The 17070-nt window shown below is 45.8% G+C and overlaps 1 protein-coding gene across 7 annotated transcripts in view; it reads right to left on the minus strand.

The window, feature by feature from the left end:
* The window catches only part of RNF213 (ring finger protein 213), a 680515-nt gene that overhangs the window by 340338 nt on the left and 323107 nt on the right, over nt 1-17070 (minus strand). For all 7 annotated transcript variants that reach the window (XM_063928518.1, XM_063928521.1, XM_063928520.1 and 4 more), the window contains 4 exons: nt 16646-16811; nt 16308-16525; nt 15260-15400; nt 7028-7192 (listed from right to left, as the gene is read on the minus strand). In XM_063928518.1, coding sequence (XP_063784588.1) covers nt 7028-7192; nt 15260-15400; nt 16308-16525; nt 16646-16811 — 690 coding nt within the window. The remainder of the gene's footprint in view (nt 1-7027; nt 7193-15259; nt 15401-16307; nt 16526-16645; nt 16812-17070) is intronic.

Raw genomic sequence — 17070 nt, forward strand, 5'->3', positions numbered from 1 at the left:
AGGGTGGAATCCAAAGTTAGTGAAGAATGGTGTTGAAGCAGATGAAGAATGATACTGGTTGTTATGACAGAACTCGGCCCAGGGAAGTAATTGAACCCAGTCATCTTGAGAGGAGGACACATAGATGCGGAGGAAGGCCTCCAAGTCCTGATTCACCCTCTCGGTTTGACCATTGGTCTGAGGATGGTAAGCCGTGGAAAACTTTAGCTTGACTTGGAGGACTTGACATAAACTTCGCCAGAATTTGGCTGTGAATTGAACTCCTCGATCTGAGATAATTTCTTCAGGAAGACCGTGGAGTCGGAAGATCTCTTGTATGAATACTTGAGCCAACTTGGAAGCTGACGGAAGACCGGTGAGAGGAATGAAGTGTGCCATCTTGGTGAACCGGTCAACTACCACCCAGATGGTATTGAACTTGTTGCACATGGGTAAGTCTGTAATGAAATCCATCGACAAGTGGGTCCATGGTCGACGGGGAACGGATAGTGGAACCAGTTGCCCCGCAGGCGACTGGCGGGATACTTTATGTTGGGCACACTTTGGGCAAGATGCAATAAACTCCAAGACGTCCTTTTTCAGAGTTGGCCACCAATAGGACCTAGAGATAAACTCCAGGGTTTTTTGGATACCTGTATGTCCGGCAAAACGGGAAGCATGGGCCCAATGCATGAGCTTCTTCCTTAGCATCGGCTTCACAAAACTTTTCCCTGATGGGGGCGTAGAGTCCATCCCTACCGTGGAGAATGCCAACGGATTTATAATAGGATGCTTGTCTGAAGACTCTGACTCATTTTCTTGCTCCCATGAGCGGGAAAGGGCATCGGCCTTGCGATTCTGAGAGCCCGGACAGAACTGGAGTTTAAAGTCGAACCTGGAAAAGAAAAGTGCCCATCTGGCCTGACGAGGGTTGAGACATTGTGCGCCCTTCAGGTATAAAAGGTTCTTGTGGTCTGTAAGTATGGTGATTGAATGAGAAGCTCCCTCCAACAGATACCTCCACTCTTCTAGAGCGAGCTTGATGGCTAGCAACTCCTGGTCGCCAATGGCATAGTTGCGCTCAGCTGGGGAGAACTTCCGGGAGAAGAAACTGCAAGGGTGTAAATGGCCATCTCTAGTCCGGAACCGGACACAATGTACCCTAGAAACGGAATGGACTTGACTTCAAAGACGCATTTTTCTAATTTGCAATAGAGATGATTGACACGGAGACGGGACAGAACCTCTTTAACCCAAAAACGATGTTCCTCTAAATCGTTGGCAAAAATGAGGATATCGTCTAGATAGACCACGACATGACGGTATAGAATGTCTCTGAAGATCTCATTGACAAAATGCTGGAAGACAGCTGGAGCATTGCTCAATCCGAAGGGCATGACGAGGTACTCATAATGTCCGTCACGGGTGTTAAAGGCGGTCTTCCACTCGTCACCCTCACGGATCCGGATGAGATTGTATGCACCTCGCAAGTCCAGCTTTGTAAAGATGGTAGCTCCGCTAACTCTGTCAAAGAGCTCAGTAATCAGGGGTAAAGGATAACGGTTCTTGATGGTAATGTCGTTCAAACCTCTGTAGTCGATGCACGGCCGCAGACCACCATCTTTATTTTTTACAAAAACGAAGCCTGCGCCGGCTGGAGAAGAAGAAGGTCGAATGAACCCCTTTGCTAGGTTCTCTTTAATATATTCCTCCATAGAATGCGTCTCAGGCAGAGACAACGGATAAGTTCGGCCTCGAGGTGGAACCTTCCCTGGAACGAGATCAATCGGACAGTCCCATTCTCTATGAGGAGGAAGGATATCAGCAGAAGCTTTACTGAACAAATCCGTGAAATCTTGATATGGAGGAGGTGGAACATCAGACGACCTGGGGGAGGAAGAACAGACAGGCAATACTTTAAACAAACATGTCTCAGCACAGGAGGAACCCCATGCCAGGATTTGCGTAGTCGTCCAATCAATTGTAGGATTGTGAAGACGGAGCCATGGAAGGCCCAGGACCACAGGATGTGTGGCTCTTGGAATCACTAAAAAAGAAATAAGTTCGGAATGAAGAACTCCCACTCTCAGACGAACTGGTAGAGTCCTTAAAGAAATAACTGCATCAAAAATTTTGCTGCCATCCACGGCAGTTAAAGAAATGGACGAAGGAAGTCTCTCGGTGGGTAGGGACCACCGTTTAACATAGGCTTCGGTAATAAAGTTCCCAGCTGCTCCGGAATCAAGGAGGGCAATGACGTTCCGATAACGTTGAGCAACTTGAAGCGAGACTGGGAGATTACAATCTTGAGGAGATGGAGAGGAGATCATTACTCCTAGCCGGCCCTCTCCTTGGCGAGCTAGGATTTGGAGTTTCCCGGACGTTTGGGACAGGCATTAATGGTGTGAGACGGAGCTGCACAATAGAGACAGAGAAACTCGGAGAGACGTCTTCGGCGCTCAGCAGGAGTTAAACGGGAACGGCCAAGTTGCATGGGCTCATCTTTAGATGGTGACAGTTGACGAGGAGGAGGAGCAGAAGATTTTGGAGCAGATGATCTTCCACGCTCAGTTGCTCTCTCTCTGAAACGTAAATCAACTTTCGTGCAGAGTGAGATTAGCTCATCTAACTTAGAAGGTAAGTCTCTGGTAGCTAACTCATCTTTAATACGCTCAGATAAGCCATGCCAGAATGCAGCATACAGGGCCTCGTCGTTCCATGCCAGTTCGGATGCCAGGATCTGGAACTGTATCAGATATTGTCCTACAGTACGTGACCCCTGGCGTAAACGGAGAATCTCGGATGAAGCTGAGGTTACCCGGCCTGGCTCGTCGAAGATGCGCCTGAATGTTGACACGAAGGCAGTGTAGGAAGATAGCAGGGTGTCGGACCTCTCCCATAACGGTGATGCCCAATCAAGGGCTGAGCCACTGAGAAGAGAAATAATGTAGGCAATTTTTGTACGGTCACTGGGAAAATTGCCAGGTTGTAGCTCAAACTGAATCTCACACTGGTTGAGAAATCCCCTGCAGAATCTTGGAGATCCGTCAAATTTTGCTGGCGTTGGAAGATGAAGACGTGGAGCAGAAATGGGTAAGGTGGGTGGGGTTATAGCTGGAGTCACTGTGGTTGACGCACCAGACGCGCCTGATCCACGGAGAGTTGTCTGAATCCCATCCAGCCGAGTAGAGAGATCCTGGAGACAGCGGATGATGTGGCCCTGTGCAGCCTCCTGATGTTCTAGTCGGGCTGCCAGTTCTTGCATCGGCCTGGCCGCTTGATCCTGGTCTCCGGCTGGATTCATTAGGTCAGTGCTTACTGTCACAACTGAGGGCCTGAGCTGACGGGAGGCAGCCTCAGTTGTAGGGGCTGAGATGTACCGGAACCTGGGAGGTTGTATCAGACCCCTGGACATGTAAGTAACATGAATAATAACTGCCCGAAGGCGTGACCACGACAACTTGGATAAAAGTCAATGATATTTATTATGACAACTCCGCAACACAGCAGCAGTAAAAGAAAACGTAAAAGTCAGCAAAGAATAAATACAGTTCCTGGGTACTACAGGATGGCAAGAGCCACAGGGCACTGGTAGTGTGAGATAGTTCTTATGATCTTCTAGATGGAAAGTCCTTACCAGGCCCGACTGTAGCAATGGAGATAACCCAGGATTGTGCCAGCTGGTGTTCCAGGAAAAGCTGGGTTGCTGAAGATAAAACAGCTGCTGTGGATACTGGCTGGAACCAGACTGTTGTTAGCACGGAGTGGATACTGGCTGGAACCAGTTAAATAATAAATGAACTTGGGAGCGATGAAATATGAACTGAAATGTAGAACTTGAGAGCGGAGAAATAATAATACCGGTGGAGAGTGGTAAAGTGTAGAAAGGACACCGGCCCTTTAAGGGAAGCTGTACTCTGCTGGAAGCTGAGCTGGAAGCAGGTAATGTTGTAGCTGGAAACAGATGAATCCACAATGGATTGGAGAGTCAGGCTACACCGCAGGTGGAATGCTGGTGCGGGTCTCTATGGTGGAAGTCTTGAGACAGGAGCTGGAACCTGGAAGACAATCACAGGAGAGAGACAAACAGGAACTAGGTTTGACAACCAAAGCACTGACGCCTTCCTTGCTCAGGCACAGTGTATTTATACCTGCAGCAAGGAAGGGATTGGCTAGGCAATTATGCAGATTATCAATACTGAGAACAGATTGGTGGAAATGATCAGCTGACAGAATCCAAGATGGCTGCGCCCATGCAGACACTTGGAGGGAAGTTTGGTTTGTAATCCATGTGGTAATGAAAACAGTAATGGCGGCGCCGGCCACCGGAGACAGGAGGCGCCAGGCTGACAGATGCACATCCAACCACGCGGACACAGCTTGTGAATTGCCACCAGGACTACCTCCCTCTCCGTGGGAGAAGCCGGTAAGGCAGATTTTAGTTAACGGTGAGGGGAAGTCACTTCGAACTCCAGCTTGTATCCCTGCGATACAATCTGTATAGCCCAAGGATCCACCTGTGATTGAACCCACTGATTGCTGAAGTTTCGGAGACGCGCCCCCACCGCTCCTGGCTCCGCCTGTGGAGCCCCAGCGTCATGCGGTGGACTTAGTGGAAGCCGGGGAGGACTTTTATTCCTGGGAACTAGCTGCATGGTGCAGCTTCTTTCCTCTACCCCTGCCTCTGGCAAGAAAGAATGCACCTCTGACTTTCTTGCTTCTTTGAGAACGAAAGGACTGCATTTGGTAATACGGTGCTTTCTTAGGCTGTGAGGAAACCTGTGGCAAGAAAGTCGACTTTCCAGCTGTCGCTGTGGAAACAAGGTCCGATAGACCGCCCGCCCCCAAACAACTCCTCACCCTTATAAGGCAAAACCTCCATGTGTTTTTTAGAGTCGGCATCCCCTGTCCATTGCCGAGTCCATAAGACCCTCCTGGCAGAAATGGACATTGCATTTATTCTAGAGCCCAGCAGGCAAATGTCCCTCTGGGCATCCCGCATATACAAGACGACGTCTTTAATATGGCCAAGGGTCAGCAATACGGTATCCCTGTCCAGGGTATCTAACTCCTCTGACAGAGTATCTGTCCATGCTGCTACAGTACTGCACATCCAGGCTGAAGCAATAGCCGGTCTCAGTAGAGTACCAGAGTGTGTATACACTGACTTCAAGATACCTTCCTGCTTTCTATCCGCAGGCTCCTTTAGAGCGGCCGTATCCTGAGACGGCAAGGCCACCCTCTTAGATAAGCACGTCAGCGCCTTGTCAACCCTAGGGGAGGATTCCCAGCGTAACCTATCCGTTGCGGGAAAGGGTACGCCATTATTATTCTCTTGGGAATCACCACTTTCTTATCAGGGGATGACCACGCTTCTTCACATAACTCATTTAATTCATGTGATGGGGGAAAAGTCACTGGCTGCTTTTTCTCCCCAAACATATTTACCCTCTTGTCAGGGACAGGGTCAACCTCTGAAATGTGTAATACATTTTTCATTGCAACAATCATGTATCGGATGGCCTTGGTCATTTTAGGCTGTAATTGTGCCTCATCATCGTCGACACTGGAGTCGGACTCCGTGTCGGCATCCGTGTCAACCAACTGAGATAGTGGGCGTTTTTGAGACCCTAACGGCCTCTGAGGCGCCTGGTCAGGCCCGGGTTGAGGGACCGGCTGTCCCCCGGCTGCAACATCATCAAACCTTTTGTGTAATGAGTTTACATTGTCATTTAAGACCTTCCACATATCCATCCAATCCGGTGTCGGCACCGACACCACATTTATCTGCACTTGCTCCGCCTCCACGTAACCCTCCTCATCAAACATGTCGACACAGCCGTACCGACTCACAGCACACACACAGGGAATGCTCTGACTGAGGACAGGACCCCACAAGGTCTTTGGGGAAACAGAGAAAGAGTATGCCAGCACACACCACAGCGCTATATAACTCAGGGATACACACTACACAAGTGATTTCCCAATAGCTGCTTAATATACACCTTTTGTGCCTAAATTTATGTACCCCCCCCCCTCTCTTTTTACCCTTCTAGTGCCAGGAGACTGCAGGGGAGAGCCTGGGGAGCGTCCTTCCAGCGGAGCTGTGAAGAAAAAATGGCGCTGGTGTGCTGAGGAAGAAGGCCCCGCCCCCTCAGCGGCGGGCTTCTGTCCCGCTGTCTGTGACTGAAAAATGGCGGGGGAGTTTACACATATACAGTACCTGACTGTATTATGTGTATATTATGCCAAAGGTACTCTAATTGCTGCCCAGGGCGCCCTCCCCCCAGCGCCCTGCACCCGAAAGTGACCGAAGTATGTGGTGTGCAGTGGGAGCAATAGCGCACAGCTGCGGTGCTGTGCGCTACCTTCAATGAAGACAGGAGTCTTCAGCCGCCGATTTCACCTTCTTCCAGCTTCTGATCTTCTGGCTCTGCGAGGGGGACGGCGGCGCGGCTCCGGGAACGGACGATCGAGGACAGCTGCCTGTGTTCGAACCCTCTGGAGCTAATGGTGTCCAGTAGCCTAAGAAGCGCAACCTAGCTGTGAACAGGTACGTTTGCTTCTCTCCCCTCGGTCCCACGTAGCAGTGAGTCTGTTGCCAGCAGAAGCTCACTGAAAATAAAAACCTAACAAATACTTTCTTTAACTAGCAGGCTCAGGAGAGCCCACTAGGAGCACCCAGCTCTGGCCGGGCACAGATTCTAACTGAGGTCTGGAGGAGGGGCATAGAGGGAGGAGCCAGTGCACACCAGATAGTACCTAATCTTTCTTTTAGAGTGCCCAGTCTCCTGCGGAGCCCGTCTATTACCCATGGTCCTTACGGAGTCCCCAGCGTCCACTAGGACGTCAGAGAAAGGATATAGCGCTTATGTAACCTGACTCCTCGGAGAGTTATACAGAGAGACTGGACCCGGTGTTCCCGGAGACCTGTAGCTGCTGTAACATGGCTGCTGTGAAGTTACCACTTCCTCATCCAAATTCTCCACATTTACCATTAGGGCACAATTTTCTTTTACAATTGAGAAAGTTAGATTTTTTTTTTTACCTCTGAAAACTTGTCAACCTCCACGTTGCCTTGTTCTCCTTTGCCTGACATAAGCATAAGTTTATTCAGCAATTCCTTTAGCTCTTCTAATGTGTAACAGCGCACGTTCATACTCCCTTCTCCATCCTCCGGGAGATTCAGCTGCATGACACTGTCTGGGGTAACCTGTGGAAAATATATAGTAAAGCATAAAAAATAAAGGATCATGGTAAGAACACTAGTATAATTGCACTAGTTACCAGGACCGTAAAAAGGACTGAACATCATAATAGGAATGTCAGAGTCATTGGCTGCGCGCGCAAGAACGGAGCAACACTTGAATTGCTCGCTGGGCGCCATCTAGTGGGCGCCGGTGAGCAAAACACTTGAATTCCGCCCCCATGGAGGGGAGGAGCAACATTTGCCTTTTATTATATAGGATGTTTAAACATAGTTTATAAACAAATGTAGATAATAGCGATTGACTCTAAGTCATACGCAGCCGTTTCTACTGGCGGTCGCCAGTCTGTGAATTTATGCAAATGCCCATACAAGCTCCTCCCCCTTGTGTACATCTGTGCGGCTGAATGTGCAAGGATTTACAACAGCGAACCGACTATGGCCTCCTGTGCCTGCAGCTGAGCGTCTGTAAATACAGTCAGTTGACATGCCAAAATCTTTCCCATAACAAGCCCACTGAATGGACCAGTTTTGGGTGCATTTCTAAACACCTCCCAGTCACCACCCAGAATCGTCCATTTTTTCCACAACGTCTCAGATACAGTCCATCTTGATCGTGTAACAGTTACTCTGTGTGTACACACTGAGCAATGCATATACAGCTTGAGTCTTTCAAAATGTTCTCATACAGATGGAGCTTCCCTCGTCGTTGCAGTTTCTCCGCCTACACAGAGTATTTGTCGCGCCTTAGCTATAGCTCAGGTTGTTGAGGTGTTGCAGGGAGAGGCTCGTTGATGTGCGACACATGCAAAGCATGCAATACACATCTTCACCACTGGGTGGCTAATACTCCACTAATCCAGTACTGTAGAGCAAATAGCGGCGGATGGATAGATAGTCAATCAAAAACTTGAAGTGTCTGGCGTACTGTAAATAAAGGGACGCTGTAGAAAATATTCATTCTATGGGGTAAATTTACTAAGCTCCCGATTTTGACCGAGATGCCGTTTTTTCATCAAAGTGTCATCTCGGTAATTTACTAAGCAATAATCACGGCAGTGATGAGGGCATTCGTAATATTTTGAAGTCCAAGAAAAAAATCACGAATGAATACACCATCGGTCAAAACGCGGCTGTTTAAGTATGAATCTCGGTCATTTACTAAGAAGTGCACAGCAAAAAAAAACCAAACACTGCCGTGAAAAATTACAACTCGTAAAAAAGTGCTAAAAAAAAAACAGACCTACTTTTTTTTTCCGTGATTGGATAGGCATGCAGGGATCCATGAGATCCGTGCATGTATATCAGTGGGAAGGGGTGGGAAAGTTGTTATTTTATTAAAAAAAATTGCGTGGGGTCCCCCCTCCTAAGCATAACCAGCCTCGGGCTCTTTGAGCCGATCCTGGTTGCAGAAATATGGGGAAAAAATTGACAGGGGTTCCCCCATATTTAAGCAACCAGCATCGGGCTCTGCGCCTGGTCCTGGTTCCAAAAATACGGGGGACAAAAAGAGTAGGGGTCCCCCGTATTTTTAAAACCAGCACCGGGCTCCACTAGCTGGACAGATAATGCCACAGCCGGGGGTCACTTTGATATAGTGCCCTGCGGCCGTGGCATCAAAAATCCAACTAATCACCCCTGGCCGGGGTACCCTGGGGGAGTGGGGACCCCTTTAATCAAGGGGTCTCCCCCCCCCCAGCCACCCAAGGGCCAGGGGTGAAGCCCGAGGCTGTCCCCCCCCCATCCAATGGGCTGCGGATGGGGAGGCTGATAGCCTTTTGTGATAATGAAAAGATATTGTTTTTAGTAGCAGTACTACAAGTCCCAGCAAGCCTCCCCCGCATGCTGGTACTTGGAGAACCACAAGTACCAGCATGCGGCGGAAAAACGGGCCCGCTGGTACCTGTAGTACTACTACTAAAAAAATACCCAAAAAAACACAAGACACACACACCGTGAAAGTATAATTTTATTACATACATACACACATACATACATACTTACCTTATGTTCCCACGCAGGTCGGTCCTCTTCTCCAGTAGAATCCAAGGGGTACCTGTTGAAGAAATTATACTCACGAGATCCAGGGGCCCAGGGTCCTCGGAGAAATCCTTTGTAATCCACGTACTTGAAAAAAAAAAAAAAAAAACGCTTACCCGAGCCACGCACTAAAAGGGGACCCATGTTTGCACATGGATCCCCTTTTCCCGACTGCCAGAAAACCCACTCTGACTGATGTCTAAGTGGGTTTCCTCAGCCAATCAGGGAGCGCCACGTTGTAGCACTCTCCTGATCGGCTGTGTGCTCCTGTCCTGACTGACAGGCAGCACACGGCAGTGTTACAATGTAGCGCCTATGCGCTCCATTGTAACCAATGGTGGGAACTTTCTGCCCTGCGGTTGACCTAAAGTGACGTCACCGCTGAGCAGAAAGTTCCCAGCATTGGTTACAATGTAGCGCATAGGCGCTACATTGTAACACTGCCGTGTGCCGCCTGTCAGTTAGGACAGGAGCACACAGCCGATCAGGAGAGTGCTATGTCAAAGTCAAAAATATTACATAGAGAGAACATTCAAACCACACACACATTTAAGTCGCTATACTTGCAAATATGCGCAGCGAGCACAGCAATATATGGAAACACACGCATTTGCTCGGACATGGCACGGAGATGGATTCGGCGCTTGTTTCATACAGTACATGGTTATAATAATGTCAAGCACCAGACATCATGGAGATTTAGAATTGGCTGATGAATTGATGTCATGAATACGTATCATTTGAACAGAACCAGATGTGCCCATCATGTTTGGTATTGAAGCAAGCAGAATGATGTGTGGGTTAGTTTGATGCTGGTTGTGAAGTTGTGGGACATTGCAGCAGATAGATATGATTATATGTATAAAAGCTAAGATCACATTGTTAGAACAATGGATGCTCAAGACAACCTTTTACTAAGTTTTCAGGGCTGAACCTGATCAGCATATACAAAGAAAGAAAGACCCCTCCCCCAGGTACTGGTCAAACAGGAAGGTAGTGGTCAGGTGTGGCCTCAGAGAACAGATGTAATGTAGCTACACTCAGAACAAAGCACACAGCAAGCATGGCTGGATCATCACCGGGCTCCTTAGAAAAGACTAAGTATCATCTCAATATCTCATGGCTGATTGGCATAGAATAGTTTTAAATATGTGTTTGTAGCAATGTAGTTGTAGAATGGTTGGCATAGATTAGTTAGTTTGGAAATACAAATGGCTTAAGGTTAACGAGGTTTGGGCAGTTGTGTGATTGTTGGGTGTTTGTGGATACTCTGTGAAGTCTGTGATGAATTGGAACAGTATACAATCTGTAGCATAGTATTTGTGGTATTTGTTTGCCTAATGGAGATTTAAAATAGATTGTGCTGGTTAGTTATACTATATATCTTGTTAATCATAAATACCACCATGCAGTTACGTTTGTGTTAATTACATTGTGATCTGGTCTTGTGATGAATATGCTCTGGTTATTGAGATACTGAAGTTGTTTGGAATGTGAAATTATAAGATGGTTCTAGGAAGTTGGATTACATTGTGAAAGGTGATTTAGATTGTTTGGAATTGTAAAATCAGAACATATGCATGGTTTTGAGGCTTGGACATTTTGGAATAAAATGGAGTCTTGTGTTTTCTGCTATGTGATTGTGGTGTAGTAGAGAGTGCCATGTGTTTGGACCTGCAAATCTAAAATGGCTGCTGCCGGGTATTTTCCCCTCCCCCTTTCAGCCATGTGGTGTAGTCTTTGGAATCAAGTGGAGTTTTCCCAAAATGGAGTCTAGCTTCTGCCCCATGCGGCATTGTAGGGACAATTGTGTTGCTGGGTGTCGTGTATATAGGGACAGGCAGCATGGGTAAGCTCAAGTACTTTCTAAACAAAGATTCTCAGCATTGACTGACTGTGCAGCGATTGTTCCTCACATGTGTAAGCTTTCTCTGCAATCATATTTGTCTTCTTGTTATTGTGAGCCATTTCTTTCTCTCTCTCTCTTCTCCTCTCCCCCTCTTATTTTCCCTTAAACGTAATTGTATTGTATTGTATTTCCCGTGTAGTTATCTGGTTAGGTAGTCTATGTTATATTGTAGTGTATGGCTTGTATTGTGTTAAATTCTTTTGCAAGTATATCATTCATAATATATATTTAGGCGTTGGACCCTGAGCACGGTATCTGTGTATTTCTTATAGTATTAAGTAATCTCAGAGCGTCGGTGACGCTCGAACAGCTTTTGAGGTAATAAGGTTATACTGTGTTGCATTTAAACTCTACCACTACACAGAGGTTTACAGTATAAGTACATTCCTTAAGGTATAGTTAAGGGAGTACCCTTGCGGTACTTTTTGCGCCAATTGCGTACTGTGTTCTTTAACCTTTAACGTGTTTTTAATAAGATAAATATTTAGCTTTGTTAGCTACAACGTGGCGCTCCCTGATTGGCTGAGGAAACCCACTTAGACATCAGTCAGAGTGGGTTTTCTGGCAGTCGGGAAAAGGGGATCCATGTGCAAACATGGGTCCCCTTTTAGTGCGTGGCTCGGGTAAGCGTTTTTTTTTTTCTCCAAGTACGTGGATTACAAAGGATTTCTCCGAGGACCCTGGGCCCCTGGATCTCGTGAGTATAATTTCTTCAACAGGTACCCCTTGGATTCTACTGGAGAAGAGGACCGACCTGCGTGGGAACATAAGGTAAGTATGTATGTATGTGTGTATGTATGTAATAAAATTATACTTTCACGGTGTGTGTGTCTTGTGTTTTTTTGGGTATTTTTTTAGTAGTAGTACTACAGGTACCAGCGGGCCCGTTTTTCCGCCGCATGCTGGTACTTGTGGTTCTCCAAGTACCAGCATGCGGGGGAGGCTTGCTGGGACTTGTAGTACTGCTACTAAAAACAATATCTTTTCATTATCACAAAAGGCTATCAGCCTCCCCATCCGCAGCCCATTGGATGGGGGGGGGACAGCCTCGGGCTTCACCCCTGGCCCTTGGGTGGCTGGGGGGGGGGACCCCTTGATTGAAGGGGTCCCCACTCCCCCAGGGTACCCCGGCCAGGGGTGACTAGTTGGATTTTTGATGCCACGGCCGCAGGGCACTATATCAAAGTGACCCCCGGCTGTGGCATTATCTGTCCAGCTAGTGGAGCCCGGTGCTGGTTTTAAAAATACGGGGGACCCCTACTCTTTTTGTCCCCCGTATTTTTGGAACCAGGACCAGGCGCAGAGCCCGATGCTGGTTGCTTAAATATGGGGGAACCCCTGTCATTTTTCCCCCCATATTTTTGCAACCAGGATCGGCTCAAAGAGCCCGAGGCTGGTTATGCTTAGGAGGGGGGACCCCACGCATTTTTTATTTTTATTTTACATTGTTTAATTAAAAAAAAAAAAAAAATGAACCCCAGCACGGATCACACAGATCCGGCCGAGATTGATTGTAAAAAAAGTTGGCAGTGTTTTGCTAATCACTGCCGTAAAAAAATAAAAAAAAACACGAATGACATCGACATCGGAAGAAAAGAAAAACCCGAATACGACAGCTTAGTAAATCCATCGTAACAAATTCAAAAAGTTGCAGTTTTACACTTTCGATGTCATTCGTGATTGAACTTTGACCTTTTTTCGGAAATTACGAATGTTAGTAAATGTACCCCTATGTCGGGACCAAAAAACTAAATCAATAAATAAAAATAGTGTATACAGATTCAAACTTAGGTGTTAAAGCAATGGTCTATTGCTCAGTCTCATAAAGATAAGACTCTTGTCATTTGAAAAGTCACACTTGTACATTTGTGCAATAAGTAGCGCCCAGTTTTTTTCTAATTTTGACTGTATATCTGTGTGCATGTCTGAAACTGTATATAAAGTGTGTCGGGTGATACCACTATGCCAAGCTGTGTAGAACTCTGAACTGTGCTTTTCTTTGTGTGCATTGGAGATGCTAAGCCAATCTACAGATGTGTCCTCTTACATCCTTGCTGCAGTCACTTTAAACAGCTCTTGAAGTTCCGCCATGCCGCAGTGGGACTCCGTAGCGCTGAACGTCTTTGTTTGCGTTTTGTTCCGCAAAAATGTGTCTTAGATGCAAAGTAATGTAATAGGACGCATAAGCAGCTTCAGCTGATTTAAATTTTATGCCTATCTTCTGGAATATTCCTAGAAAACACTAACGTTTTATTTTGGATGCAGATAGAGCAGCTATTACGCACAGAATTGTGAAGTACATGGTAACCACCGGCGATACCACTAGGCCAACATAGCCACAGATATGTACAGTAAAGTATTTCTTGCGCTATAGTGTATTTCAATGGAGACCTCACTTATGCGCAATGGTGATTCTTGCACTATAGTATTTTATTGAACAACGCACGCATGCGCAATGGATATTTTCAAAAGCGACATCTGGTGGATGATCGCTGGTTTTACACTCAGTGGTAACGCCATACGCCATACTAAACTCTATTCGCCACCCTATGACCAGGCACACTGCGACTCCGTGATCGGGACAAACGACATAGGTGAGCGAGGCTCCATCTGTATGCACAGTTGCAGAAAGAATAAAATGCTCAACTACGTAAACATCGAGATAACATGCTCCTCTGAATCAGGCCAAATGTAAGGATATAATAATAATAATAATAATAATAATAATACTTTACTAGTTGCAAGATGTATTCAGAATCTGCCCAGGTCGGATGTGCCATATGCACAATGTCGGAAAAAAAACACTGCTGTAGCTTCTCCTGCAGAATGCAGTCCGGCAAATTTGAGTCTGGTGATGGGGTTATGAACCTAATTCACGTTTGTACGCAATGGGCGATTATCACGCAACAGAGCGATTATCGGCAGACTGCGCATGTACTGCGATTGCAGTACGCATGTCCGGGGGTGGCGCCGAGTTCTCCTTTGCAATGAGGATTTCATTGCAAAGTGATTGCCCAGAAGTAACCATTTGTAGGTGTTAATAGGTACAGGGTTACAGGGAGGGGTTGTTAAAATGCACGCGTACCATGGCCACTTTCGGGGCGTGTATCTCCTGACGGCTGCGAGCTTGTACGTGCAAAAACATGGTGTATGAGTCGCTACCGCTGTGTCCAGTCTCCATAGCCATAGACCAAACCTTAGCTTTCATGTTCCTCATATTTGCGTATAGTCTGCTAATGTGTATGCAACTGCGAATGAGTTTGCGATGGCTCCGGTGAGCCTCTCTTCATTTCTGGGCGGTAACTACACTTGGTAACACTAGCAGCTCCGTAGCCTAGCAAATCGAAATAACAGTGTACAAACAAGAATTTGGCCCTATGTCTGTATACTTTGTTCAAGATCATTCCCCATCCATGCCTGCCACTTCCATAACTGCCCATTCAATACATGCCCTGGTCATGGGCACTTTCCCTGGATTCCAGCACGCACTGTAAATTTGAAATAAGAACCCTGTTTATGTTGCAGCATGTGCCGGATAGGGGGGGGGAGAAGCAGCCACTTTAAAATATTCAACTGACAGCCTAAGAGAGAGGACATGCTCCTTACAAAGTGTAGCATCTGAGAAGTGATACTAATTTTTTTTAATGCTTCGTTATATATAAAAAAAAAAAAATGTCATGCTTTTTGTTTATTCTTACACTTTTTTTATTTGGTCTAATTTGGGGAAAGAATAACGAGATGGAAGTATGGAAGTGTGGTGGGGAGGAGGTGGAGAGAAGCCAGGAGTTGCCGGGAGGGTGGCTGAGGTAACACAGAAGATACCGGCTGCTGCTCTTTTATTTTAGCTACCCCTGGCACTCATTCAGTATTTCAGGTTCAGCATAAGCCATGGTGCTAGAGGCGTAAACCCACAAGGTTAACCTTTTGGTCCTATCCCAAGCAGAATTCTGCCAGTTACTGTATGTGATTACACTGCGGGACAGCCCTCACTTCAACTATACTGTATTCTCCTTGACACCTAAAGAGTCTTCTAGAAGTGCTGAGTGATGCTGTAGGTAGAAGTCAAAGTGAAAGAAAACCGCCTATGGCTCCAGTAACCTAGAGATTGCCTTAAACATAAGAACCTTATTGTTGTCTTTAGGTGCTTGGATGATGTAAATCCCTTTTTTATTTATTGTAGTCGCCAAGGACAACGATGATAATTCCACAGAACCGTGGCTTTCCTTCACAGTTTTCAGCCATTCTATATGGCGAGCACAGTCTCTCTAAAGAAACAAGATGGGAAACAATATTACTGCACTACAATATATAAGAGAAAATGTATTACACTCATCCAAATAGTATAAAATACTCCAGAAACAAATACAGGCTGATTATCACTTTTATGTATGCTACAGGTGATGCCTATAGAGAAAATCCTTAGATTCATGTGACCAGGAAAATTATGGATAGTAAACTATATGTAGCTTAATTAAAGTGGCAATAATTTAAAAGGCAAAACCAACATGGGTCTGCTTGCCTTTTAAATGATTGCTGCTTTAAATCAAAGGATAGTTTTCTGTTAGAATTCTATTTTTAACCACTGGAAATAGTGGGTCTGTCAGTTAAGGAGAATGGCTCCCTGTAGGAAGGGTGTACTCCAAATTCTATACTACCTTAGGGAATTATACCCAACTATACAATTTTAGTTAGGGGGAAAAGTTCTTCGTAACAAAGTCAGGGGACGAAATAGGTACAGCAGTAATAAATTTGCAATCAGACATGGCCACCGGGTTAGCTTACTGTAAGTTGCAACCTCTGCATTCCTCCACATAATTACCTGTAAAAGATAAGCTGATACAAACTCGCATGGGCCACTTTTAATATTTATGCTCGCACCCCTTACATAAGTCTTCAGCCCATCACTGAGACCATGGGCCGGATGTAATGACGCCCGAGTTCAGTGGGCGTGCAGGATGCCGGCCGAACTCATATGTTTTTTTAAAAGGGGCAATCACTTACAAGGCATGGCTTTGACTTGTAAGTGACTACCCCTTTAAAAAAATGTCAGAGGTTGGCTGGCAGCCCGCATGGCCGTCAAACTCGGGCGTCATTACATCCGGCCAATATCTCTCATTTACTGATTTGCAAAGTAGAACACCAAAATCTAAGAAACAAACCTAACCCACTTACCAGCTTCTTTGGGAGGTTTCGGTCATTTTTTAAAGCTTTCCATAATTTTTCCAAACATTGCATCAAGTTGTCAAATCCAGATTCTGGTTTCAATTCATACAACAATGGGGAATAACCTAGAACTGCATCATGGAAGCAGGCAACACGATCTACATCCATATCGTTCTCACCAGCAGATATCGAGGCCAGGTCTACAAAGACTTTCAGTTCATTGACATCTACGGGACATGAAACAAAATAGGAAATGAGGCATTTTAATAAAATAACTGCCAATACCCAATAATTATGTGATTTTAATAATAACTCATCCACAATATAAATACACGTTTGTACTGTACCTGTCAGTGCTTCTTGAACCCAGATGATAAAGTCCTTTCTTAAAACAATTTCCTTAAGACATTCAATATGTTCTTCCTTTATTTCTGAGAGAAGCTTTCTTGTTTTCATTACTTCGCTACTAATACAAGATAGAGGTTTTTGCTTACAGTTCTCAAAGTTATCAGCCTGTAATAGATAAAACAACAACATAATACGTAGGCCTGGGCTAAAAGATTCAAGCTGACTTTTTCTCCGTCCTACTGTATCTAAAATGCAAGTTGCTATATACTATATAAGACGCATGCTTATTAAATGTGAAAAAAGTTGAGGTCTAGTTGGAAATCTAACATAATATACCTGTAATGCAGCACATAAAACACTGCTGAAGGGTCAGTCCAGATGAAGTGACCAAACACAGGGGCAGATGTATTAACCTGGAGAAGGC

This window comes from Pseudophryne corroboree, chromosome 6, assembly GCF_028390025.1.
Source record: "Pseudophryne corroboree isolate aPseCor3 chromosome 6, aPseCor3.hap2, whole genome shotgun sequence".
Taxonomy (NCBI): domain Eukaryota; kingdom Metazoa; phylum Chordata; class Amphibia; order Anura; family Myobatrachidae; genus Pseudophryne; species Pseudophryne corroboree.